Raw genomic sequence first — 27,104 nt, 5'->3', positions numbered from 1 at the left:
TCATTTGTGTTTCTTATAAGGCTCTGAGCCTATGTCCTCCTTAGAAACAGAAGCTGCTTTTTATATCGGTCCTTATTTGCCTGTGTGCATGCACAGAGCAGCATATATTAGAGGCTAGGAATGTGTTCCTATGAAGAAGAAAAACTCCCCTCTGCTACAAGTCTGCTTTCTTTGCATTTATATGAGAGGTTCAAAGTGGGTGTACACAGCTGTTGTGCTGGTCTGCATTGGTTTGTTGACTGGTTATTGTTCAGTTCAGTGCAAACATTTCAAAACTGGAAGCTTTTCATTACAGTGCTTATATTCAGCTCCTCTTTAAAACTGAGAAGATTTGGCAACATGTGGTTCATGTATCAGTTTTCTGTTGCTGTGCTCAGATTACCACAAATTTAGCAGCTTAAAACAGCACACATTGAATAGCTCATGGTTCTGTAAGGCAGAGTGCAGGCAGGGTATGGCTGGGCTCTCTGCTAAGGGTCTCAATGGCTGAAATCCATGTGCTGGCCAGGATGTGTTCTCTTGAGGCTCTGGAGAAACATCCACTTCCAAGTGTATTTCTGTCTTCAGAACTCCCCTCCTTGTGTTCCTCTTTGAGGCTGAAGTACTGCAGTTCCATTTTGTCGCTGGCTGTCAGCCAGGGGCTGCACTTCACTTCTCGAGGCCACTCCCATGTCCTGCCATGTGGTCCTTCCATCTTCAAAGGGAGCAGTGGAGAAATCTCCCTTGAGTGAAATCCCTTTCTGACTTCAGGAAGCGCCTACTCCCCTTAAAGGGTTTATCTGATGAAGCCAAGCTCATCCCAAGTGAATCTTTCTGAAATTCCACCAGGCCTCCTCACCAGAACATATGGAGCAGGCAGGAATGCCAGCAGTCTCCAGAAACAAATCTGGTTCTGGGCTCCATGCGGTGGGCTGGGATGAGTGTTGTGTGCATGTGCCTGGAAGAACGGGGGTCTCCAGGCAGGTTATGGTCTTACAAAGACACGGAGCAGCCTAGAAAGGCCAGAAGGACAAGAGGGCTGGCTGGAGAGACGTTTGTGTGGGCAGAGAGAGAAGACTGGGGGTGCAGGAGGAGGTGAGGGCAGCCTATTTTGACTGCCTCCTCTTCACTCTCCTGCCTCCTCTTCACTCATGCCCTAGGGTTATGGGGATGGTGGACACTCAACACCTGGCCCTGGACAGGTGGGGACCATGGCAAGTTTTCAGTCCTCATACCCACCACCTAGGCAGGAGGACGCCACACACCTTGCAGGGCCTCTCGAGAGCAGAGTGAGCCAGCAGGGGATGTGGGGGGCAAGATTTGTCCTAACAAGAGAGTGGGGAACTCACCCCGCCCCCATTCCTGACTACTTACATAATTCCACAGGGTGGCGGAAACTGAAGTCTGCTTCTCGGGGATGTGGAGGGACAGTGCCTGCCCTGAGATAAGGACGCTGTTGGACTAGGAACCTCGTCCACAGGAGCAGAGTCAGGAGGGGAATGTACTGCTCCCAGCATCTTACTCTCTCCAGGTGTTGAGGCAGCACTTTGTAGCTTTAGGCCTTATCCTACCTTTGACCCCTTGATGCCTCGATGCCAGCTTAAGCCTTGGTGGTGACTGAGACTTTCAGGGAACAGAACAGCCTCTCCAGGAAGCAGTGTAGGCCCTTAGCCAAGAGAGAGAGGGCCACGTGGTGCCCTTAGAAAGTATCTGCTTTGTGGCTAGGAAGGGCAACAGAGGGATTTGGTGGCCTGGGTATGAGGCCACCTGGGGGGCTTGGATCTGGCTTAATCAGTGCCTGTGACAGTGGTGACACCCAGTGAAGGTCCCTTTGCCACCTGTCACTTCATCAGAGTTCTTTGAGGGGCCCGTGTGCCTCCTGTTGACCCTGGCTGCCTGTGGCCCACCCAGGAAGTGGGGGTGCCGCTGGGTACTTCCTGCAGAGCTGGCGCTCTGTATTTCTTTTCTTTTTTTTGAGACGGAGTTTCGCTGTTGTTACCTAAACTGGAGTGCAATGTCACGATCTCGGCTCACCACAACCACAGCCTTCTGGGTTCAAGCAATTCTCCTGCCTCAGCCTCCCAAGTAGCTGGGACTATAGGCACATGCCACCATGCCCAGCTAATTCTTGTATTTTTAGTAGAGACGGGGTTTCACTTTGTTGACCAGGATGGTCTCCATCTCTTGACCTCGTGATCCACCCGCCTCGGCCTCCCAAAGTGCTGGGTTTATAGGCGTGAGCCACCGCGCCCGGCAATGCTCTGTATTTCAAGAAGGAAATGAGGGCCTTGGCCACCATCAACAGTGCCTGAACCTTAGAGGATCAGGAGCAATTGGCTGAGGCCTTGTGTTGTGGCTGTAGTATATGTGTAGGCATTTGTAACCCTGTTTTATGTTTTGTGTGTTAGTGAGGCAGGAAATTCCCAGAGCTCTTTGCACCCAAGTGGGGCAGCTTGAGGCCCTGGGCCAAGAGCCTGTGCACAGGTGCAGAGGGAGCCGCCGGCAGGCCAGGGTGCCGATGCCGTTGATTGCCTGATGCTTGGCCACTGTGCTGACCCTTGGAGGTTTGCTCCTTATAAGGAACTTTCTAGTTAAGATGGAAAGCAGCACCCTTCCCCTGAGTTCCCTTGCATATTACGTGGCAGCACCCTCCATGAAGCCTACAGCACCCCCCGCCCCCCGCCACCGTGAACAGCCAGCCCATCTCAAGGGGCCTTGGGTAGCCAATGGCCCCAGGGAGGGGTGACTCCTCTGGCACCATGGCATCTGGCAAAGGACTGAGGACAAGGGAGACCACCCTTCTTGCAGGTGGGATATACCAGAGGGCCCAGGTTTGACTCTATTTTTTTTTTTGAGACAGAGTTTCGCTGTTGTTACCCAGACTGGAGTGCAATGGCACGATCTTGGCTCACTGCAACCACCGCCTTCTGGGTTCAAGCAATTCTCCTGCCTCAGCCTCCCGAGTAGCTGGGACTATAGGTGCACGCCACCATGTCCAGCTAATTTTTGTATTTTTAGTAGAGACGGGGTTTCACCTTGTTGACCAGGATGGTCTCGATCTCTTGACCTCGTGATCCACCTGCCTCAGCCTCCCAAAGTGCTGGGATTATAGGCGTGAGCCGCCGCTCCCAGCCTATTCTATTTTTAAGGAGACCTCAGTAGCTGTACTGAGGTTGGGAGTGCCGCTTCTGAAGGCATAATGGGCAGTGGGTGTGGAGGGTCACAGGCACAGCATCTGTGAGAGCCTGTGCTTCCAGGAGAGCCCAGCATGTGGCCAGCAGCTGCTTCTCTAATAGTGCACAGTGCAGGGTGGAGGAGAGCATTTCCCTGGATCCGCAGACCCTAGACAACTTATGGCCATCAGCCTCTAGACTCCAGGGCTTGAGGGAAGGTTGCTAACGCCCCCTCTTCCATGAAGGCGTTTCTAGGGGCACCAATAAGAGTGACTGCTGATTTTAACTTGGACAAATTCTAGAACCTTTTGTTGGAGAAGCCCATTTGAGTTGGGTTGCTTTGCAGATGACACCGTAAATGGGCACAGGTAAATTTTGTAGATGAGAAATATGTTGCTTCTAGAACCCCAAAGAACTACAAGATGTGGGAGACTTATATTAATGTTGTGGGTGCTGAGAGGTTTAATAGCCTTGTTGCAGAGTTGGAGATGGAATGGCTCTCAGTTTACCAAATAATTTTCAGGAGTTTAACTAAGGTGCCAGGCCTCACACCACATGTGGGGTGATGGCCGCCCTCTTGTTGTGAGTGCCTTTGTAGGTTACTTATATGTCCTTAATGAGTGTATCAGAGGAGCCTCTGTGAAGGAGGCCATTGTCAGTGTAATGGAACTGTGCTCCTGAGAAAGATGGATGCAGGGGAGACCTTGGCTGCATGACTGTGTGTGATGGCAGACTTGTGGAGGTCCCTGTGGGGAGCCTGGAGGGACAGGGGCCCCAGCCTCAGCTTTCATACTTTGAAGTCGAGGACTGGACCTGTGCTGTCTGAGTTTGCCCTGGGGTCTGGGCCATCCTGTGGTTTGCGCAGAGGTCTTCGAGGGCCCTAGGGACAGACTGACCCAGGACTGAGCCTCTGGGGAGCATGGGGGTGGCCAGGCTCAGACAGGCCTGGTTTGTCTTCCAAGGGGCACATGTGCACTCTTGTGCTTCCTGGCATTTAGAAGAGTGGGAAATTCAGACATCAGGCCTTTCTTGTCCATGGGAAGGATGGCAGGTGCCTGGAGCCAGGCCTGTCTTGAAAGCCAAGGGCTCTGGGCCTTCCTCCTCCAGTTCTCTGTTCCAGGCCTTCAGTGCACAAAGTGCTCCCCTCCTGGGATCTCTTTAGGGCTCCCCAGGATGCAAACAGGACAGGGATTAGGATCCCACATTTGAGGAAACCAAGGTCCAGAGAGGAGAAATGACCTGCCCAGGGCCACAGGACAGGGCACACCTGGGTTTTAACTGCAGGCTGCTCCGAGCCCCATCATGTCAGTTTGTCTCAAAGTCAGGCTTGGCAGGGGGGTGCAGCATTGCCAGGACCCCTCTTCTTCCTCAGGGTGACTGGTCAGCAGCCCTGCTTTTTGAGAGTCCCTTTCAGCAGAGAACCCCTTATTTGAGTGACCAGGAACAGACCCCTGAATATCTTGGTGGTCGGACTATGGAGTTTATGGGCTTCTGGTGCCAGAGACCTGATGCAGGCAGTCAGCTAACCTCTGAGCACCTACTGTGTGCCTGGTAACCTCTCTGTGCTGGTCACATCACAGGAGCAGGAGCCCCTCATGGTGCTGTTAGGTCCTAACTCAGATTAACAGGTCAGAGCCCCCTCACGCCCTGAGCCCCTGGACACTGGCATTTGTGTCTGAGAGGGGTGGGAACACTTCTCTGTAGGAAATGTCTTCAGCCCAGGATCCAGGGGTGGGGGGAACCTTGGCCATGGAGGTGGGGTTATTCCTGCTATCATGGAATCAATGTGGCTACAAGGCTTGGGCAAGGGACTCTTCAGCTAGGCCTGCTCAGGAGAGTGATGCTTCCCTCATGTGGAGGTTGGGTTGAGGGTGCCCCTGCAGATCACCAAAGAGCCCTCTCCAACACAAACCCAAAGTGGGAACCTGGGGCATCTTGGCAGAGAAGGGACCCAGCCCAAGCTTCCCCTTCCCCTCAGGCACCAACTGCTTCTTGCTCAAGGGGTCTCCAAGGCCTGGGGACAGAGGGAAGGTCTCGGAGGGCTCTGGGCAGCAGACTGGCAAGTGGGGAGGCCTGGAGACTAGCTGAGGCAGGCAGCCACCTAGGCTGGCTCTGGGTTCAAACATGAGAAAACCAGTCTTGGGCACAGTGGCTCATTACAGAAATCTGTTTAATGGCTTAGGAATGTGTACACTCTGGCCTCTGCCAAGTTTCCATAAAGGCAACTTTTCCATGTTTTAAAAAATAGATTTGGTATAAAGATTTATATATTCATAAATAGGTGACACGAAAAATTACCAAATGCAAATGGAATCCTTGGGCTGCCTGAGGCCCTGCTCACCCCAAGTCCAGGCCCTACAGGGGTCTCAGGGTTCCTGCTGGAGGAGGCCCCAACTCCCGCAGCCTCTTGGGGAAGAGAAACTAAAATTCAATGTGAATCAGGAGCCCCTCCAGCTTCTTAACCCAGTGTCACACCAGCCCCACCCAGGTTTCAGCCCACTCCCCTCTTCTTCCCTAACCACCTCCACCCTTGCCCCCCTCCCCCTGCACTCTGGCCCCTGACCCCACCTGGTCCTGCTCTTTCAGCAACAAAGGAAGAGATGACACTGTTCTCCTTCCCCACCAGAGCCCGGGCTGCAGGGAGAGCCTAGCCTGCCTAGGGGAGGAAACAGGCTGGTTTTGTTTTGTCTCACACACTTCCCCCATCTTCTCTCCCAGCCCAGTCTTAAGGCCTGGAGGGGCAGTGGGGCCCCCTTCTGGTGAGATATGGTAGGGCAGGAGCCCCCGCAACCCCAGGTACAGGTCCTGAGCCCCTGGACACTGGCGTTTGTGCCTGAGAGGGGGTGGGAATGCTTCTCGGTAGGAAATGGCTTCAGCCCAGGATCCAGGGGTAGGGGAACTTTGAGCATGGGGTGTGTTGTTCCTGCCAGGGGGTCCTAGGGCAAGGCCCCAGGGTGGGGCCAGTTCTAAGAGCTGTGTCCAGCTGGGCCATCTGTGACCCCAAATGGCATGAATAAAAGGGCAGGTTGGTAAGGGCCAGGGGTGGGCATGGAGCAGGGAGACCAAGTTGTCTTAGGACAGAGGTGCTCCAAGACACAAGGTGCTGGAGTGAAGCCAGGAAGCGCTATGGGCTTTCAAACATCTTGAGGGCCCAGGCCTGCCACAGGGTGACCTGGGCAGAGAAGCCCAGAAGACAGCAGGGTGCCCAGGTGAGAAATCAGGGCCTTTCTGGAGTGGAGGGAAAGGGGGCACAGTGGCAGCAGGGAAGGAATGTGGAGTCCCAGGTGAGCCTGCCTTTCCAAGCCAAGCCCTTGGAGTGAGGCTGCTCCTGCCTGGGTGGTGAGAAATGAAGGTGGTTCACAGTCCAAGGTGACAAATGAACCCATCATGGTCAGCTACCGTCCCTGTGAAGGAAGGAGCCGGGGTGGAGGGCCCTGTCCTCCCTCTCTCCCTAAGCCCTGAGGAAGGTAACACCTCCCAGCCACCCCCCAACCCACCACTGAAGCCCCGGCCTGGAAGCAGAGCCAGGCCTCTCAGAGGTGGGCAGCGGGTGGTGGTGGACAGTATAGGTAACTATGCTCGGATGGCTGGGACTTGCCCTGGAACTAGATGAAATTCAAACCGGGAGGCCCAGGCCTATGCCTCTTCTCCCAAGACCCTGTACATACTCCCTGCTCCCCCCAAAACAGCAGAGCTCTGCAAGGGTGGGCTTCATGTGACTTCTCTTCTAGTGTGGGCCTGCAGTGAAAACCCAGCTCAGCCCCTCCTGACCATGTGACCCCAGGCACATCCAGTCCCAGTGGGGTCTGAGGGCACCTCTCAGTGCCAGGCACTGTCTGCCCTGCAGGCAGAGCCCAGGCCCCACTCGGCTCCCCTCTCACCCCTACCACAAGCAAAGCTGCTGAGGAAGGGAGCCAGGCAGCCTCACCCCCTCAGTGCAGGTGCTGGCCCTCCAGCTCCTGGCTATCTTCCTCCCTTGCAGAACCAGGCTAAGCCAACCACAGGTGGCCTCCCTGCCCGAAAGGGAGCCCAGCAACTGAGATGCTGGCTCCATCACCAGCATCAAGCCCTGCCTGCCTCAGTCTCAGCCGGGGAAGCCCTGTCCAGGTGCCAGGCTTGCCAGGAGAGTGCTTAGTGCAGAAGGCAGGGAGGCCTGGGGGAGGCCTCTCACTGGCCCAGGGACTGCACTGATCCCTGCCTGGGAGCTGGACCACAACCCAATGCAGCCCTGCCCATAGGTCTAAGAGTAGCTTATTTCTGGAGCAACCATGCTGAGGGGGCTTCAAGGCAGAGCTGGGCTGACGGAGGACTGGGATTGGCTAGGGAAGATCACCTGGCCCCTCCAGCCCTGGCCCCGGCTCTCTCCTCACTGTGATCCCTCTGAGCCACACGCCCAGAGAACAATGCTTCTTCCCAGATCCTCCCTCCCATTTGTGCCTTCTAACCTTGGAGCCCAACTCAGGGTGAGATGGTTAAGAGCCAGGAGAATAAAATGGGCCAAGCCGAGGACTGCCAGGGTCTCTCCTTTTTTGTGTGGAAGACTCGACTCTATAAAACTAGACTGGGACCCGCATACCACTGGCAGGACTTCTGCTTGTGGGGTAAGGTTGGCTGCCCTGCAGCACCCTCTCATCCTGAGCCTCAAGGATGCTAGCTGCTTTTTTTTTTTTTTTTGCTTTGGGACAGTGTCTTGCACTGTTGCCCAGGCTGTAGTGCAGTGGCGCTACATCTTGGCTCACTGCACTGGGTTCAAGCAATTCTCCTACCTCAGCCTCCCAAGTACCTGGGGGAACAGACTTGTGCCACCATGCCCAGCTACTTTTTTTTTTTTTTTTTTTTTGGTATTTTTTTTTTTTAGTAGAGATGGAGTTTCACCATGTTGGCTAAGATGGTCTTGATCTCATGACCTCGTGATCCGCCCGCCTGGGCCTCCCAAAGTGCTGGGATTACAGGTATGAGCCACTGCGCCCAGCCACTACCTTCTACTTTGACCTTAAATGTCCACTTCCCCGTCTTCTTCCCCCACCCCCCAGCCTTCTGAGTGCTGGACTGAAGGATTAGCTAATTTTGCAAGCTGAGTGGCAAAACACTGGGCCCCAAGCCAGCAGACAGTCCCCACCTAGCTATGGGCTGTGACCCCATGCTGTGCGTATGAAAATGAGAAGCTATACGGAAAGCCAGAAAACTCAGAGGTCCTGATAAGGCAGCCAGCCAGGCCCCAGGGAGGTGTCTGTGAGCACTGCACAGGGAGTGAAGGCAGGAAGCAGGTACCCTGCCTGGAAGGGGCTAGGGCTTCCCTGGAGCTGTACTCAGGCACCAAGTCTATGGGTCTCATGGTTCTTGCGCCGCTGCTACATGTGGAACCCCAGGATGGCCTGGAAGAACCCAGGGCACTAGCCACATCCCTGGAAAGCAGCAACCTGTTGCCACAGGTTAAGCAAACCCAAGAGAGGAAACAGCCAGCAGGCGTGGGACAGGGAGGACCACTGGCCCCTCCTACTGTGGCACACACCGGTGGGCTCAGGCCAGTCCTGGAATGTAAAGATCGTGGAGGGCCAGCTGCTGGATGGCAGGTTGGCCCTCAAGGGTACCCTGCTTCCCCTTCCTCAAGGGGAGCCTCCATCCCACAGCCAGGCCACAGGATGCAGAGCTCCAGGGTTTCACCCAGCTGCTCTAGTCACCAGTGCCTGGGAGGGCCGGCTCTGGAGGGCTGGGCTTGGCAGGCCAGGGAGAGCAAGGAGGTGGGGAGCCCCCAGCCTGCCGGCCCAGCCACCGGTCAGCACCCGCAGCCCCAGCCTTCTCCGATGTCCTTGCTGTTCAGCTGGATATGGTCAGGGCTTCTCTCGCTGAACAGGGGGCCTCCGTGCCGCATGATGAGTTCCGTGGCCACCCTCAGGAAGGCCTCCTCCACGTTGCTTGAGTCCTTGGCAGACGTCTCAATGGCACACAGAATGTCATAATGCTCGGCAAGTCTCTGTGCCTCAGCCTGGGTGACCTCCCGAAGCTCGCTGAGGTCTGACTTATTCCCTGCAGAGGAAAGCCAGGGGCAACATGAGGCCATGGGGGCTAGGCAGCCCAGTCCCACCTGGCAGGGCCACACTGACAGCCCCACACCATCCACTCCCCTCCACCACTACTAATGGACACCACTGAGCGTGGTCATCTGTCTTTAAACCTTTTTAGGCCGGGTACAGTGGCTCATGCCTGTAAACCCAACACTTTGGGAGGCTAAGGCAGGAGGACTGCTTGGGTCCAGGAATTCAAGACCAGCTTGGGCAACACAGTGAGACCCATCTCAAGTTACCCAGCTCCTCCTAGAAGGTATGAGATGTCTTCATTATGTTCCAAATAATCTGTTAAATTGTTCCTTAACCCAATTTCTAGAATATGGTTGACTTTTGTAATGTGGTTATAAGGAAGACAAAAAAAAAAAAGAGTATGGGCTGGGCATGGTGACTCACACCTATAATCCCATCACTTTGGGAGGCCGAGGCGGGTGGATCATCTGAGGTTGAGAGTTTGAGACCAGCCTGGCCAACATGATGAAACCCCATCTCTACTAAAAATATATATATAAAAAACTAGCCAGGCATGGTGGTGGGGACCTGTAATCCCAGCTACTCTGGAGGCTGATGCAGGAGAATCATTTGAACCCAAGAGGCAGAGGTTGCAGTGAGCCAAGATCACACCATGACACTCCAGCCTAGCAACAAGAGCAAAACTAAAAAAAAAAAAAAAAGTCTGTAAAGATCTAAAATTCCTTGGTAACCTTAATTGACGTAGCAACCAATTTCAAAGTGTGAAACTTATTTGGAACCTGGTCTTAACAAACTGGAAAAAATAAAGCACATATGAATTTTATGAGCAATTAAATCTGAATACGAACTGGCTATTTGATATTATTAAGTAAATGTCAGTATTTTTAGATGAGAAAATAATATTGCTGGTTTTTTTAAGTGTTTACATATTTTGTAGGTTCATGCTAGAATACTGCCAGGTAAAATAGTTTGATGTGAATTTGTCTCAATAATACAAGGGGAGGAGGTGACATGGTACAGATGAAAGGAGGTTGGACTTGAGTTGCTAATTGCTGAAGCAGGGTGACAGGTACCTAGGGGCTCATTATTATACTATTCTAAGCCAGATATAGTGGCTCACGCCTGTAATTCCAACTACTTATAGGTTAAGGCAGGAGGATTGCTTGAGGTCAGGAGTTCAAGATCAGCCTGGGCAACATAGCAAGACTGCATCTCTAAAAATATATGTGTGTGTATATATCTATATATATGTATGTATAAATAAATACATAAAACACATTTTTGTAGCTGTATAAAATGTTTTATAATAGAATGTTTTTTAATTGATTTTTTTTTTTTTTTTTGAGTCGGAGTTTCACTCTTGTTACCCAGGCTGGAGAGCAATGGCACGATCTCGGCTCACCGCAACCTCCGCCTCCTGGGTTCAAGCAATTCTCCTGCCTCAGCCTCCCGAGTAGCTGAGACTACAGGCGCGCACCACCATGCCCAGCTAATTTTTGTATTTTTAGTAGAGACGGGGTTTCACCTTGTTGACCAGGATGGTCTCGATCCCTTGACCTCGTGATCCACCTGCCTCAGCCTCCCAAAGTGCTGGGATTATAGGCCTTAGCCACCACGCCCAGCCCTAATTAATTTATTTTTTAGGAGACAGAATCTCCCTCTGTCACCCACGCTGGAGTGCAGTGGCGCAATCTGGCTCACTACAATCTCCACCTACCAGGTTCAAGCGCTTCTTATGCCTGGCCTCCCCTATAGCTGGGATTATAGGCGTGCACCACCATGGCAGGCTATTTTTGTATTTTTATTAGAGACAAGGTTTCGCCATATTGCCCAGGCTGGTCTTGAACTCCTCAATTCAGGCAATCTGCCCACTTCGACCTCTTAAAGTGTTAGGATTACAAATGTTAGCCACCACTCCTGGCTAGGATATTTTTCAGAAATGTTCTGAATAGATCAAGCACAGTGGCTCAGGCTTATAATCCCAGCACTTTGGGAGGCTGAGCCAGGTGGATCATGAGGTCAGGAGTTCAAGACCAGCCCTGTCAACATGGCAAAACCTAGTCTCTACTAAAATACAAAAATTAGCTGGGCGTGGTGGTAGGCGCCTGTAATCCCAACTACTAGGCAGGCTGAGGTTGCAGTGAGCTGAGATAGCACCACTATCCAGCCTGGGCAACAGAGCGAGACTCTGTCTCAAAAAAAAAAAAAAAAAAAAATGTTCTGGATAAAAGGGAAATGGTTAGGCCAGGTGGGGAAAGCTCCATTCCTGCCAAGCTCCATCTCCCAGTCCAAGCAGGCTGTGGAAGGCAGGCCACATGGAACCAGGCACCACCCTCTTCCCAGCTAGAGTCAGGTCCAGGCCCTCTCTGTACATTTGAGTCAGAAGAATCAACCTGTTGGCCCAGCTACTCGGGAGGCTGAAGCAGGAGAATTGCTTGAACTGGGGAGGTTGCAGTGACCCAAGATCTCACCATGGCACTCCAGCCTGGGTGACTGAGTGAGATTCCATCTCAAAAAAAAAAAAGAATCAACCTGTTGGGGCAAGGACCCCAGGGATAATATAAGGGCTAAAGAGCTTCTCCAGTCTAGGTCTGGGAAGGTTATATAGAAGGAAAACAGAGGTAAACAGCATCCTTTCATAGCAGCAGTTCTCATAGTGGGGTCCTTGGATCAGCAAGGTGGGTGTGACCTAGGAACTTGTTAGAAATGCACATTCATGGGCCCTACCCAGCCCTCCTGGACCAGACACTCTGGAGGTGAGGCCCTGCAGCTGCACTTGAAGAAGTCTTCTGCAAGATGCTGAGGCACACAAGCCATCAAGTGTCCCTGCTCTGTGTGTGGCATAACAGAGAAACCCATAGACTTGAGGTCAGCAAAAGCAAACTCAAAGCCTACATGTGTATGCTCATAGGTGGGTGGACCCAAATAAGTTACCCCACTTTTCTGAGCCTAGCCTCAGCCCGTGTCAAATGAGAAGCTGGGGTACAAGAAATAAACTTTGACACATGTGAAAACAGATGAGGTACAGAGCATATGGAAATACGAGAATTGCAGAGCAAACTTCAGCTTTCTTTCTTCTTTCCTCTAACTACAAATCTGAATATTACTGTATAAGTGATTAATGGGACCAGGATTTGCAAAACCATGGCTCAAACTCTGGCTGGGACTCTCTCTGGACTCAGGCTTACCCTGTGTTTAAAAAGCAGAGGGAGGCAGAGATAGGCAGAGTAATGGGATTTGTGGTCCTGAGGAAACCCTCACTCACCGATCAGCAGCTGCACAATGTTGGAGCCTGCATACTTCCTCACATCGCCGATCCAGTGAGGCACTGACAGGAAGGAGCTCCTCTTGGTGATGTCATAGGCGAGGATGGCCCCATTGGCACTGCGGTAGTAGCTCTGGGTGATGGTGCGGAACCGCTCCTGGCCAGCTGTGTCCCAAATCTGCAGCTAAAGAAACAGGGTTCCTCAGTGAACCCAGTGGCACAAGCTGAACATGGGGACAGGCAGAGCGACTCCATAGACCCACACCCAGAGTCATGGTTCTACTGGGCTAGGAGGTGCGTACACACACACACACACACACACACACACACACACACACAGAGGCCTTCTGAGCCCTTAGAAAGCAACTCAATGGCCCAACCTTATTGAAAAAAGGATGCCAAGGGAAGGTGAGCAGCCCCTGTCCTGTCCCTCTAGGGTCTCCGGGGAAAGGTGGAGGAAGGGGTATACTCTGAGCTGGCCCACATCTTCTGTGTGCCCCTCTCCCCTCACCACTGGGCCCACTGCTGGGAACACAGAACCACCAGAGCTCAAGCGGCCGGCGGCTGGAAAGCTGGCTCCAGGTGTGCTGCACGGCCGGCAGCGCACACAGCCAGGTCCCCTCCCCTCCAAGAGCACCATGTACCCAGCGTGTGTGAGGCTCCTCCAGCGTTAGGGTTCCCTCCGGACTGTACAGCTTGGTGATGACAGCTATGGGAAGGGTGCCTGGTGGTGACAATGGGCAGATACCTCCCACAGAGCCTTTAAGTACAATGCAGTTTCTATCAGCTGACCCATCTTTGCCAAAGCAAGGAGCTTGGGGGACTTTTCCCACCCATGTCTTCATTTAACACCCATTCCACCCCACCTCCCACCAGATGTGGGCTGTGGAGGAGAGGTAACTGTTGGCAGGTGGAGCTTCCCTAGTGTCTTTTAGAAGCAGAGTCTGGCAGGATGGACACCAGGCCAGTCAGGGGCAGAGGCCTGTGTGGGGCCAGGAGGCCGCCCACTCTGGGCAGAGATCATCACCTGTGGGCTTGGGAGAGCCTGGACTTTGGGCAGGCATCCAAGAGGCATGTGCTGGGACTCTTGGTGACCAGACACCTCGAGGGATTGGGTGTGCCTTCTCTGCTCTACCAATCACAGGTTCTCTTGGCTCTCTGAAGACAGACAATGTGTGTGCTGAGTTGCAGGTCCATCAGCACCCTTTGCAGGCACAAACACTTGGGTGCCTCTTTACCTAGTTCTCAAGTATGGAAGAAAGGTCTTTCTCTCAAGGTCTGTCTGGGGTAGGGAAAGACCACAGAGGCCCAGACAGTTCCTGAAGGCAGGGCCTCTGTCCCTCGCACTGCGGAGGTGACCACCATTTTCCCAGCCCCAACAAAGAGAAGTCTGAGAGTTAAAGCTCTGGGCCCTTTCCTGAGTTGTCCCATTTACTCGTCAATGAGTGGCTCCAAGAAAACTAGACCTATAGTTCATGCATCTAGCAGCTCACACATGGCAGCATAGGGTGAAGTGCAAGGTTTATGTGTGTACCACACAAGCCTGAGATCCAGACAACCTCTAGTGTGAAGAGTGAGGAGAACAAGTAGCAAGAAAGACACAGGCCAAACAACAGCAAAAGTGCAACGCGGAAGAAACAACACAGAGGCAAAGTCCTCAATCGATCATCAATATGTTAGAAATAGGGAAACACCCATGAAACAAGAAAAGAATACTATCTTTTTTGGTAAGGGGTATTCAAAAAGAAAAATAAGCTCAATTAAAAATATTATGACATAAATGAAAAATGCAACACCAGGGTTGAAGATAAAGTTGAAGAAATCCCTCCAAAGTAGAGAAAAATACAAAGAAATGAAAAAAAGAGAAAATAAAATTATACACTGGGCACAGTGGCCCACGCCGGTAATCCCAGCACTTTGGGAGGCCGAGGCAGGAGGATCACCTGAGATCAAGAGTTCGAGAACAGCCTGGCCAACATGGTAAAACCCCATCTCTACTAAAAATACAAAACTTAGCTGGGTGTGGTGCTGCACACCTGTAATCCCAGCTACTGGGGACGCTGAGGCAGAAGAATTGCTTGAACCTGGGAGGCAAAGGTTCCAGTGAGCTAAGATCATGCCATTTCACTACAGCCTGGGTGACAGAGTGAGCAAGACTCTGCCTCAAAAGAAAAGAAAAGAAAAGAAAATTATAGAACCAGCCTAGGAAAGCAGGATAATCAGAGTTTCAGAAAAAGAGAACAGTAAAATCAAGGAAAGGAAATCAAGTATTTCAAGAAAAGTATCCAGAATTGACTGAGGGGCCCACCAAGCACACACAGAATGGGGCAGAGCAGACCACACTGCATCCATCCATGGGTAGAAATTCTAAAACAAGGCAAGAAGAATGAACACAAAACCCATGTGGCATTAGATAGCCAATGAAATAATGCCTTAAAATGAGGAAAAAAATTATTTCCAACCTAGAGTTCTCTACCCAACCAACCAATATTCAAGTGTGAGGGTTTAATAAAGGCATTCCCAGGCATACATTCCTCAAAAAATTCACCTTCTTGGCACCCTTCCTCAGGGAGTGACTAAAAGTTTCTCTATCTAAAGAAGTCAACCAAAAATAAGAAAATATGGAACCCAGAAAACAGAGAATTCAACTGAAAAGGGAGGCAAAGGGAGATGCCAGGATGACGGAGAGATCCCAATATAAAACCTGAGCAGCAGCCTAGACATCAGCCAACCTGAAGCTAGTCAGAGGGCTTCTGGAGCAGCTTCCAGCCATGGCAGCATCGCTGGTGGCAGAGTAGCCTTCCCTTCCACACACAACCACAGGACTGGAGAAACTATATAGAAGCTGTTGTTTTGGGAATGTAGACAAGCAGCACGAGACCATAACCCCTAAAAGAGGCAAAACTCATGAAAGGCACCTCATGATCATCGCAATGCTCTACCTGGGAGTTTTCTGACTATGGGGCTAGAATCCATGCAGAGCACAGTGGTCCCACTGAGCTGAGGAAACAGAGATCAGGGTCTGGAGCAGATGATGTGATGAAATGAGGAGTCATACATAGGGGGAGCCCAAAAGTGTATGTGAGGTGTCCCAGTGAGCCCTTGACCAGAGAGTGCCCCCTCCAGAGTTGAGAACAGATCAGAGATAGAGGTTCAGAAGTGCTAGGGGATGTTGAAGTTCCAAGCCAGACACAGTGAAGAGGCCTCATTAGTGTCTCATTAGTGCCTTGTATATGAGCTGAGCTAGCACTATGAGTGACCATGCCTTAAGAAAGGTCTCCATAGACCTGCCGTAACCAACATAAGTCTTAGGTTTGGAGGTTGAGTTCTGCCACATTAGAGAGGCTGAGGAAACACCTTAGTCTTTACATATGTCAACCCTAACAAAACATAAAAATAAGCCTAAACAAACAAGTTCAAGGTGACGAGCCAGTAACTGAATTGACTAGGACAAGAATCAACACTCTTCTAAAGAAGATAACAGAATCCAGAGTCTCATTATCAACCATGATTTCCAGATACTACTAAAAATTGCTAAACACGCAAATAAATAGGAAAATATGAACCACAGATAAGGGAAAAAGCAATCTATAGACACTGATGCCAAAATGGTTCAGATTTTGCATTTAGTAGGCTTTAAAGCAGCTATTTTAAATATGTCCAGAAAATTATAAGAAAAGCATGTTCAAAGAATTAAAGAAAAATATGATTATACTGAGTGGACAAATATGGGATTTAAGGAAAGAAATTATTTTTTAAAACATTAAAAAATGTTTGTTAAACTATTTATTATAAAATTACTGCCAGGTGTAGTGGTTCACGCCTGTAATCCCAGTGCTTTGGGAGGCTAACACAGGCAGATCACTTGAGGTCAGGAGTTCAAGACCAGCCTGGCCAACATAGTAAAACCACATCTGTACTAAAAATATAAAAATTAGCCAGGCATCGTGGTATGTGTAATCCCAACTGCTTGGGAGGCCAAGGCACAAGAATCCCTTGAACCTTGGAGGAAGAGGTTGCAGTGAGCCCAGATCGTGCCACTGTACTCTACAGTTCTGAACAAAAGAGTGAGACTGTCTCAAAAATAAATAAATGTGTGTGTGTGTCTGTGTGTGTGTGTGTATAAACTTAAGTTTTTAATGACTGGAAATTCTAGAACTAAAAATTATATTAAGTGAAAAAAATCAATGGATAAGCTCAACAGTGGATTATAGATGGCAGAAAAAAAAAATCAGTGAACCTGAAGAAAAATCAATAAAGAGTTAATTTGAGGAAGGGGAAAAAAGATTGAAGAAAATGAATAAAATTGCAGGGATATGTGAAATAATACCAAACTGTCTCATATTCACATAATTGCAGTTCCAGGAAAAGATAGTGATAATGGGGGAAAATATTCAAAGAACAAATGGCTGAAAAATCTCCAAATCTGATGAAACACACTGGCTTAAAGATCCAAGAAGCTCAGCAAACCCCAAGCAGAAAAAATACAAAGTACACCAAGGCAGATCACCGTCAAACTAACAGAAAACAAGAATAAAGGGGAAATATGAAAAGCAGTCCAATAAAAGTTATATTCCATATATAAGAACAACAATACAAATGACAAATAACTTCTTAGAATAATGGAGGCCAGAAGACAATGCTGAGAAGTACTAAAAATAAAAATAAAAAAAGTGCAGAAAGAAAAAACTCTCAACACTGAAGTCTGTCAAACAAAATTTTCCCTCAAAAGACAGGGAGAAATCAAGACATTTCCAGATAAATGAAAGTAAAGAGAAGCTCCTTGGAAAAAAGCTTCCCAGCAAGAAATGCCAGATGGCACCACCACACTTGAGACCTTATTTCAAAAGAAGAGTTGGAAGTGGCTGCCCTAGGGTAGTTGAGGGTATCCTAAGACCTTCTGGTACCAAGCCTTGAAGAACCAAATGACTCCTCAAACCATACACAAGTGTAAATTTGCTTAAAATAAAAACTAAATGAGCTCCAAGCCTGATCTGGTGCTTTGGATCTATTTCCATCAGTCCTTACAGCTAGTCATCAGACCCCAGGAGCCAAGATGGTGAAGCAGATAGAGAGCAAGGTTGCTTTTCAAGGAAGCCTTGGACGCCGTGGGCAATAAACTTGTAATTGTTGACTTCTCAGCCACGTGGTGTGGACCTTGCAAAATGATCAAGCCTTTCTTTCATTTCCTATCTGAAAAGCATCCACCATGGTATTCCTTCAAGTAGATGTGGATGACTGTCAGGATCTTGCTTCAGAGTGTGAAGTCAAATGCATGCCAATGTTCCAATTTTTTAAGGAGGAACACAAGCTGTGTAAATTTTCTGGAGCCAATAAGGAAAAGCTTGAAGCCACCTTTAATGAATGAGTCTAATCATGTTTTCTAAAAACGTAACCAGTCATTGGCTATTTAAACTTGTAATTTTTAAAAATGAACAAAAAAAGAAAAAAAAACTTGTAATTTTTTTAATTTACAAAAAAATATAAAGTGTCAAGACTATAAACCCAATTGCCATCTGAGTGACAATAAAACATTCTAACACTTAAAAAAAAAAAAAACTGGGCCGGGCGCGGTGGCTCAAGCCTGTAATCCCAGCACTTTGGGAGGCCGAGGCGGGTGGATCAAGAGATCAAGACCATCCTGGTCAACATGGTGAAACCCCGTCTCTGCTAAAAATACAAAAAATTAGCTGGGCACGGTGGCATGTGCCTGTAATCCCAGCTACTCGGGAGGCTGAGGCAGGAGAATTGCCTGAACCCAGGAGGTGGAGGTTGCGGTGAGCCGAGATTGCTCCATTGCACTCCAGCCTGGGTAACAAGAGTGAAACTCAGTCTCAAACAAACAAACAAACTAACTAAATGAAAAACCAACAAAATAACTATCGATTAAGGTATGTAGGCCAACCAGTTGGTGAACTGTGGGCAGTAATGGAAGAGATATTTTGGGAAAGTAGACTCTTCCCATGGCTGGTAGTATTCCCATCCTACTCCCGAGAATTAGAGGAAGGGAAGGATATGGGGCAGCGGCGATGCTCTGAGGCCAATAGGCCTGAGTTCATGACCAGATGCTTTGTCACCAGCTTCATGTCTCTAGGCTACAACTTCATTCTGTTTTTCATCTGTACAAAAAGGTACTGTCAGGGTCAGATGACCAAACTCATGTACCCAAGTGTAAGCATGGAGAAGGTGCTGATAAATGCATCCGTTTAACAATATTTACTAAGCTATTACAATTTTGTGGCAAATGTTTTTAATATACATAAAGGAGCTTTTTTTTTTTTTTTTTTTTGAGACAGAGTCTTACTCTGTCACCAGGACTGGAGTGCAGTCGCACAATCTCAGCTCACTGCAACCTCCACCTCCTGGGGTCAAGCAATTCTCCTGCCTCAGCCTCCCAAGCATCTGGGATTACAGGCACCTACCACTATGCCCAGCTAATATTTTGTTTTTTTTTTTTTTAAGATGGGATTTCACCATGATGGCCAGGCTGGTCTTGAACTCTTGACCTCAGGTGATCCACCCACCTCGGCTATGTCCCAGATCCTTTTAAAAGGTGATCATGAGCACACTCCGGAATGTGAAGGTCAGGGAGAGAGCCCCGGGAGTGAGGCCCAGCCTACTTGATGATCTGAGAAGGTATCTGAGCTGAGGCGTGAATGATGAAGAGCCAACCACAGGGACGGTGTTCAGTCAGGGGAACAGGACGAAGGCTCAGAGGCAGGAAAATGCTTACCGTGTTAAAGACATGGAAAGGGCAGTGTGGCCAGATGGTCATGAAGAAAGAAACTGGGAGATGTGTTCAGAGACATGGGCCAGAGCCAGAGCATACAGGATCTTGCTGGCCAAAGTCAAGAATGTGGATTTCATTTTTCTTGCAATGTGAAGCCACTGGAGATTGAGGCAGGAAAATATGAGCTGGTCTCCTCTTTTCTCCCACTCACATTTCTTAGCAGTGCACACTGCACTCCAGCCACTGCTGCAGCAACCCGCTTTGTACACACACAAAGGCCTGCCTGCACCTCGCCCCTCACTCTCTGCCTGAGAGCATCCTTGAGTCTGGTGAGAGAGGCCTGCTAGAAACCACTGTGTGCTCATGCCTCCATAACCCAGAAGAGAGGGGCCTTCCCACCCTAGGGGTCACCCATGACTAATGGAGAACAGGGGATAAAGCTCTCCTCTCCCACCTCTCAGATGGACCACTGAGACACATTCTGTATGCACCTTGGAAAGTCCTCAGAATCAAGGCCACTGCCCATGGCAGCTAATTAAAAGATACAGCTCTACCTAAGCCCTGCCTCCTTCCTGGGGCCAGTCTCCAAAAACAAAAGTGATGCACATGAGTCCTTCTCTAGGGCTCTGTTTTCCAGGGGAAGCCTAGGCTAAGACGAGATTGTGCTCTGGTTTGTTTTTAAAATATCACTCAGGCCACTGGGTGGAGAACAGTCCTGTCACGGGATCACAGAGAGGGCACAAGAGAGGGATCCAGCTGTCTGTTACATTAACAGGCAGTTTGATCACTCCACCCAAGCCTACTATATTCCAAAAGAGGAGGGAGAAGCCAAGCCAGATCAGACCCCTCCCTACCCCAACTAGGCCAGCTGGCCATTAGGCAGCACCCAAAGGAGGTTGGGTGAGAACTGAATGTCTCTGATCTGCCTCTTTAGCTACTTGAGAAATAGGCGACAAGACACAGCAACCAGGAACCATCAGACCACCTACTGGAGAGGCCAGGCCTAGGCTCAGTGTCTCAGAAGGCAAGCAGACCCACCCTGTGGACTCTGTGGGGGTCCTAGCCATCTCACTCATCCTTGCCACTGCTTGCAGGCAGAGACCAAGAGCCAACATTATGGAGGAAAGAGAAAGGCTCTGAGGGGCACTGGAACTCGGCCAAGGCATCCCAGTGCAGAGTCCTGGACTGCAGGCTGCCTGTCTCTCTGCCTTGGGAGGGGCCAGGACCAGCAGGGACAAATGAGCTCTGAGTCCCCACTGCATCTGCCCTAGCTGTGCCCTCCTCCTGCCTGCTTGTCCCCACCTCCCTACTGCCACTCCAGCCTCTTACCAGGGTCTACACAAACGGCCTCAGGCCTGTCTCCATGCCTCCACTTCACCCAATTCATTTTCTGCACACAGCCCAGTGCAGCTTCTGAAACAGTGCTAGGATCTTTTAACTCCTCTGTCCTCAACCCTTGGGTGGCAACCCCAGGATCTGCCTCTAGCTGCCTACTTGCCATTCCTGGAGTACTCCAAGGCCTCTCTCTGCATCAAGGCCCTTGCCTTTGGTGTTCCCTTCCTGAAATGCTCTTCCAGACGCCCATGTGACTGGCCTCCTCATTCATTCCGATCTATGCTTTTTTGTTTTGAGACAAAGTCTCACTCTGTCACCCAGGCTGGAGTACAGTGGCATGATCTTGGCTCACTGCAACTTCTGCTTCCCAGGTTCAAGCAATTCTCTTGCCTCAGCCTCTTGAGTAACTGGGATTATAGGGGCGTGCCACCATGCCTGGCTAATTCTTATATTTTTAGTAGACTGGGTTTCACCATGTTGATCAGGGTCTCGAACTCCTGACTTCAGGTGATCCACCCACCTCGGCCTATCAAACAGCTGGGATTACAGGCGTGAGCCACCGCACCCGTCCAAGAGGCCTTTCTTAAAAGAGCAGCCCCCAAGCCAAGGGCAGGAGTTCAAGACCAGCCTGGCCAAGATGCTGAAGCCCCGTCTCTACTAAAAATGCAAAAATTAGCCAGGCATGGTGGCATGCAACTCTAATCCTAGCTACTCAGGAGGCTATGGCAGGAGTATCGCTTGAAACCTGGCGGCAGAGGTTGCGGTGAGCTGAGATCGCGCCACTGCACTCCAGCTGGGGGGACAGAGCAAGACTCCATCTCAAACATTAAAAAAAAAAAAAGCACTCCCATCTTGTCCCAATCCCAATTTATTTTTCTTCAGTGTACGTCACTGCCTGACACGCCCACACACACATCACATGTGCACACTTTTTAAGTGTTTACTCTCTCTGTCTCGTAAGTTCCACAAGGGCCCGGGCTGTGTCAGTTTGGTTTTTGCAATCTGCGCGGCACCTAGGAAGGTGCCCAACAGAAACATAATCTGGAAGAATGAGTACTAAGGACCATTTTGCCCTGCAAGCCTTTTACACTGCTGGCTGAATTTGCTGCACACTGTTATGGCTAAGAGTGTTTTTCACTGCCCAGAGAACATAAAGGCCCTTAAACTGCTGAGAACATCTGCCAAGTTGAGAGTGGGAATCCCACTTTCTCTACTCCCCACCCCCCAAGCTCTCTTCCTGCACTCACTTGACCAGCCACTAACCTGATCAGCCAACAGGGACTCTAAACTGAGAATGATCTCTAGGCCCTCTCACCCAGCATATCACCAGCTATTTGAGCTTTTCCTGGCAGGCTTTCTTGTCTTACAACTGACCTTTGGGGAAGGGTGAAGTCCAGAGGCATCTGCTGGACCCAGAGGGATTGAGTGAGGCCTAATTAGGAAGGACTCCCAGAGTGTGTGTGCTCAGAAAAGCAGTGCTGCCCCTCCTCTCCCACTCAGCAAGGGCTGGCAGGTAAGCTTCATGTGGGGTGGAGATTTCAAGGCTGCAAGGGCTTCAGGCCCTTATTTCACCTAGGTGACACAAGAGCTCAGTCCCGCCCATCACTGGCTCAGTCCTGCCCTTTGCTGCCTCAGTCGGGAAGCACGTGTTGGGTGAGGGATGAGGTTTCTTTCCTCTTCTAAATTCCAACTGTAACTCCCAGCTTATGCTACCCTGAGTCTCCACACCCACAAGGCAGTGCTGTTCTCACCATTATCTTTTCTGGGATAAACTGCATTCATCTTAACCTTTTGGTGTACTCCTATCTACCCTTCAGGACCCCAGTTCAAAAGTCTCACTTTGCCTGACACTTTGGGCCCATGGCCCAACCCTGAGCAAAAGTAACTCTTCTTTGATTCATGTTCCCATAGCCCTTTACTCTCGCCCCTACAACAGCACACATCACAGAGTGGGTTATCCACCTAAGTCAAATGTCCTGCACTACTGGGCTTTGGGGGCCAAGCAAGGGACATAAAAGGCAGTAAGACAGGACTGGTGGGAGCTGCTGGCAGTCAGAAAAGGATATGCCATCTAAAGAAGTTCAACAGTAACAAACCAGCAAACCACCGGCAGAATTGCTGGTCAAACAACATGGGCTTTAGGCCAGGCCCGGTGGCTCACTTTGGGAGGCCAGCACTTTGGAAGGCCAAGGTGGGCAAATTACCTGAGGCCAGCAGTTTGAGACCGCCCTGACCAATGTGGTGAAACTTCGTCTCTCTACTAAAAATACAAAAATTAGATGGGTGTGGTGGTACATGTCTGTTATCCCGGTTACTCAGGAGGCTGAAGTGCGAGAATTGCTTCAATCTGGGAGGTGAAGGCTGCAGTGAGCAGAGATCGTGCAACTGCACTCCAGCCTGGGTGACAGAGTGAAACTCCATCTCAAAAGGAAAAAAAAAAGAGAACAGGGCTGGGTGCAGTGGCTCACGCCTGTAACCCCAGCACTTTGGGAGGCCAAGGCAGGTGAATTATCTGAAGCCAACAGTTCAAGACCAGCCTGGCCAACATGGTGAAACCTCATCCCTACTAAAAATACAAAAAGCCGTGCATAGTGGTGGGTGCCTGTAATCCCAGCTACCCAGGAGGCTGAGGCAGGAGAATCACTTGAAGCCGGGAGGTGGAGGTTGCAGTGAGTTGAGACCATGCTGTTGCACTCTAGTCTGGGCAACAAGAGTGAGACTCCATCTTAAAAAAAAAAAAAAAAAAAGGTAACATTAAAAAAAACAACAAGGGCCGGGTGCGGTGGCTCACGCCTGTAATCCCAGCACTTTGGGAGGCCGAGGCGGGTGGATCACGAGGTCAACAGATCGAGACCATCCTGATCAACATGGTGAAACCCCGTCTCTACTAAAAATACAAAAAATTAGCTGGGCATGGTGGCGCGTGCCTGTAATCCCAGGTACTCGGGAGGCTGAGGCGGGAGAATTGCTTGAACCCAGGAGGCGGAGGTTGCAGTGAGCCGAGATTGCACCATTGCACTCCAGCCTGGGTAACAAGAGTGAAACTCCGTCTCAAAAAACAAAAAAACAAAAAAACAACAACAAAAAAAAAACAGGCTTTGTAGTGGAAATCGGCCTTGGGCCACTGCTTGGCTCCTGGTTCCTACATCCATCTCTTGCCATCAGGAATGGGTTCTCTGAGGATAAAGACCGTCTTATTCCTCTTGGCACCATCAGTACTTGCACAGTGCCTGACACAGAGAAGGGCCTCAACACATCAACAGTTGACTATGTGCAGGTCCTGGTAGTCAGGCCTGTGCAGCAGGGCCAAAAGCTGCTTTCCAGGGATTCCTCATTCATGTTCCCACTTAAGTGAGTTCAGATGTTCCCCATTGGGAAATCAACCCTGCTTACTAGGTTAAAAGCACCACTGAAGCTCAGCTCTGGGACCTGTGTCCAGCACCATCCCTCCCAACAGAAACAGAGGAAGGTTTTATTTGACGAGACTTTCTCCTGAGTAACGAAGTAGACGGTAGAAAATTCCTTGCTTCTTCATATTAGAGAAGGACCTTGGAAAAGTTACTTCTCAGGAGAAACTCTGAAAACTGGTCAGACTGACCCAAATACAAGTTCCTGAGCTATTTTTCATTGTGCCTTGGGATGTGGTGAGTCAAACCAGGAAGTGGAGTTTGTGGGCCACACCAGCTCCTGACTGCCACTGCCCTCCTCCCACCAACCTGCAGTCCTCCAGGGAAGGGCTTGGCCTTGGGCTTGCAAGCAAGCCGCAGGCTAGGGAAGTGCCAGGGTAAGATAGCAAACCTCCAGCATGTTAACCGGCTAAGGACACAGCCTGCCACCATCTGGGCAGACAGGTGGAGAGAGACCAAAGCAAGGACAAGAAAGGTGAGACCAAGCTAGAGCAGCGACACAGGCTGGTGGCAAGCAAAGCAGACTGCAATGCAGCCCAATGTCAGGGGCACAAATTCTCCTCTGCAGGAGGGGAGTAGAGGACCAGTACAGACTCTCGTGCATAGAATTCCTTCTGTCTCTTAAACGTGAGTGCCTCAAGGTCCAGCATGAGAAATGGCTTTCTTTGTCCCTTGTTACAATGCAGCTCTCCCTGGGAGGCTTAGTGGCGATGCAGAATGAAGTAAAATCCAAGATGTGCATTCCTGTTCTGCTCCACCAGCTGCGTGATGAGGGACGGCCCCATCGGCTTCTTGTAGTCTTGAGTTTCCTCCTCAGTCACCCAGGAAGCACAGTAACCCACCATGTTTTGCAGGGCTGGTGAAAGCAAGGGGTCAAGGGCCCTGAAAGCCAGGAAGGCAGAGTTCTGTGGGTGCCTGGCACTGTCGGTGCTCCCTGTGTGTCAGGCCACTTCATCCCACGACAACCCTAGAAGGTTGGTCTCATTACTCCTTGTCTGAGGAGTCACAGGAATCACGTGTCAGCAGAGGTCTGCCCGACTCTGAAGCCTGGTGTCCTTCACCATGCACATGACTCCTCCAAAAGCACATTAAAAACTGCTTCTGCCACTGGCACCTCCTACAGGAATCAAACCCTTTCCTGAATAGCTTGGATGGGAAGAAAGGACACTGTGGGAAAGGACCTTTGCCCCTGGCCAACAAATCCTGCCTCATCCACTTGCCAAGTGCCACCTTTTCCAGGTATTCCTCTTCCTCACAGGAAGCTAAGGGCATCCAGGACCAGCCTGCTGCCACCCAAACACCTCATTCACTCAGGCTCCTTTCAGCACCAGGGGAATACCTGGGGTAATGAGGAAACCAAAGCAGCATGCAGGAGCTCGCAGTGGGCACCGCTTGGCCAAGGGTGTGGGCAGTGATAAATGGGGATACCATAAGCCCCTGGTGGCGAAAAGGCCCATCAGGAAGGGGTTTCAGCAAGGAATGACAGCATCCTCAAAGTCAGGGCTGCAAGTGCCAGCATCCCTGGTAGACAGCCTCTCGGAGCCCTCACAGCCGCCACAAGAATTCCCATAAACCTGACATCTCTTATCCCTAAATTCCTCAGCTGGAAGGCTCTGGGCACAAGAGACTCAGATGTTCTATGGCGCACACTGAACGATCCCAACCCTCAAACCATCCCTCCAGTTCCCTGCTATTTTGGTCATGCGACGATGGTCCAGATTGGCCCCAAGTGTCCCTTACCCTCACCCTCCATGCCACTTGGTCATGACATCAACTCTAGAGTAAACCTTCCTCCCTGGGCTCTCACGTCCAGCTGGCCATTTCACAGCCTGCATCCACCAGGCCCATAACCTGCCAGTGCCACCAGGCAGGCCCCTGTACTTGCCATGCTCTCATCTGCCACCATTCTCTAGCTGCACACAGCTTGGACAAACATCACACTCCCTCCCAGGACCACAGCTCTGCACAGTTGCAGCCATGGTGTTCAAAGCCCTGCCCATCTCTTCTCCCTAGGAATCTGTCACACATCTTACAGGGCTTCCCTCCCCCTCACAGTGGCCCTGAGGAGTGTGGATTACAGCCCCCAACCAAGCTGTGCAGCACTCAGCACACCTCCCTAAGACAGCCACGGCAGCCACATGGCCCTGACTTCTGGGAACAGCCCTGACTGTCCGTGTTTGGCCAGCTGTCACCACACTGTGTGGAGGTAAAAGATGGGTACTTGTCGAGCCATGCGGTCCAGCTCTTGGTTCAGAAGTCTGAGTCACCACATCCACGGCATTAATAGCATCGCAAACTAATTACCTGTCTACATATATTTTCTCCACCAGAGGTAAGTCCCCAAACAGAGACTGCCTCTTACTTTTTTCTCTCTCTGGTCCCTAGAACATTGACTGGGAGAGAGGAGATACCTAAGGAATGAGCAAACCATGCACAAGTTGCCATGCTATGTACTTTACATGCAGGGTGTTAGATGGGTAATTCCTAGCCAGTAACCATAACTAAGCTCGACAGAGCACCACCTTCCAGGTTACAAGAGTTCTTCCCTTTGAGCCCATTTCAACATGACTGTTACTCCAGATGGAAGGCTGTGGCACTTAAGCGATCAAGAAACAATTCAAAAGAGCAAAGAGGAATCTTTAGAAACCAGCAGAAATGGGCCGGGTGCAGTGGCTCACACCTGTAATCCCAGCACTTTGGGAGGCTGAGGTGGGTGGATCATCTGAGGTCAGGAGTTTGAGACCAACCTGACCAATATGGTGAAACTCCATCTCTACTAAAAATATAAAAATTAGCTGGGTGTGGTGGTAGATGCCTATAGTCCCAGGTACTCAAGAGGCTGAGACAGGAGAATCACTTGAACCCGGGAGGCAGAGGTTGCAGTAAGCCTCTCGTGTCACTGCACTCCAGCCTGGGCAACAGAGCAAGACTCCATATAAGAAAAAAAAAGAGAAGAAATCAACAGAAATGGAGAAAGCTGGCAAACACCACCCTAACCACGTGATCAAACAGGCCGCATTACTAGTAGGCAACCTGGCATCGGGGGCTGCGTCCTGTGTTGCCAGATGAAGCCCACAACATCCCCTAGGACTCATTCTTGCCAGAATGGTTTAACTTGAGGCTCATTGAGTTCCCACACTTTCAGCTTATAGGAAATATGAGGAATAAAGAAACAAA

The 27,104-nt window shown here is 50.3% G+C and overlaps 2 protein-coding genes across 8 annotated transcripts in view; one reads left to right on the top strand and one right to left on the bottom strand.

Moving 5' to 3' along the window:
* LOC144579628 (uncharacterized) overlaps window positions 1–27,104 on the top strand; it is a 38,781-nt gene extending 11,677 nt beyond the window's left edge. The window contains exon 3 of the mRNA XM_078352406.1: window positions 1–27,104. This exon is cut by the window's left edge and continues 1,842 nt beyond it. The gene's annotated coding sequence lies outside the window, so the exon portion shown is untranslated.
* RAB43 (RAB43, member RAS oncogene family) overlaps window positions 5,306–27,104 on the bottom strand; it is a 43,125-nt gene continuing 21,326 nt past the window's right edge. For 3 of the 7 annotated variants that reach the window (XM_008982234.5, XM_035273826.3, XM_035273825.3), the window contains exons 3-4: window positions 12,456–12,639; window positions 5,306–9,179 (exon numbers count right to left, since the gene is read on the bottom strand). In XM_008982234.5, coding sequence (XP_008980482.3) covers window positions 8,929–9,179; window positions 12,456–12,639 — 435 coding nt within the window. In that variant the 3' untranslated portion in view covers window positions 5,306–8,928. Of the gene's footprint in view, window positions 9,180–10,324; window positions 10,405–12,455; window positions 12,640–27,104 lie in introns of those variants that run through there. The other 4 variants (XM_078351784.1, XM_078351785.1, XM_008982235.5 and 1 more) reach the window with 2 other exon arrangements.

Source organism: Callithrix jacchus, chromosome 15 (genome assembly GCF_049354715.1).
Source record: "Callithrix jacchus isolate 240 chromosome 15, calJac240_pri, whole genome shotgun sequence".
NCBI classification, from domain to species: domain Eukaryota; kingdom Metazoa; phylum Chordata; class Mammalia; order Primates; family Cebidae; genus Callithrix; species Callithrix jacchus.
The sequence above is the reverse complement of the archived record's forward strand: the minus strand, read 5'-3'. Positions and strand labels throughout refer to the sequence as shown.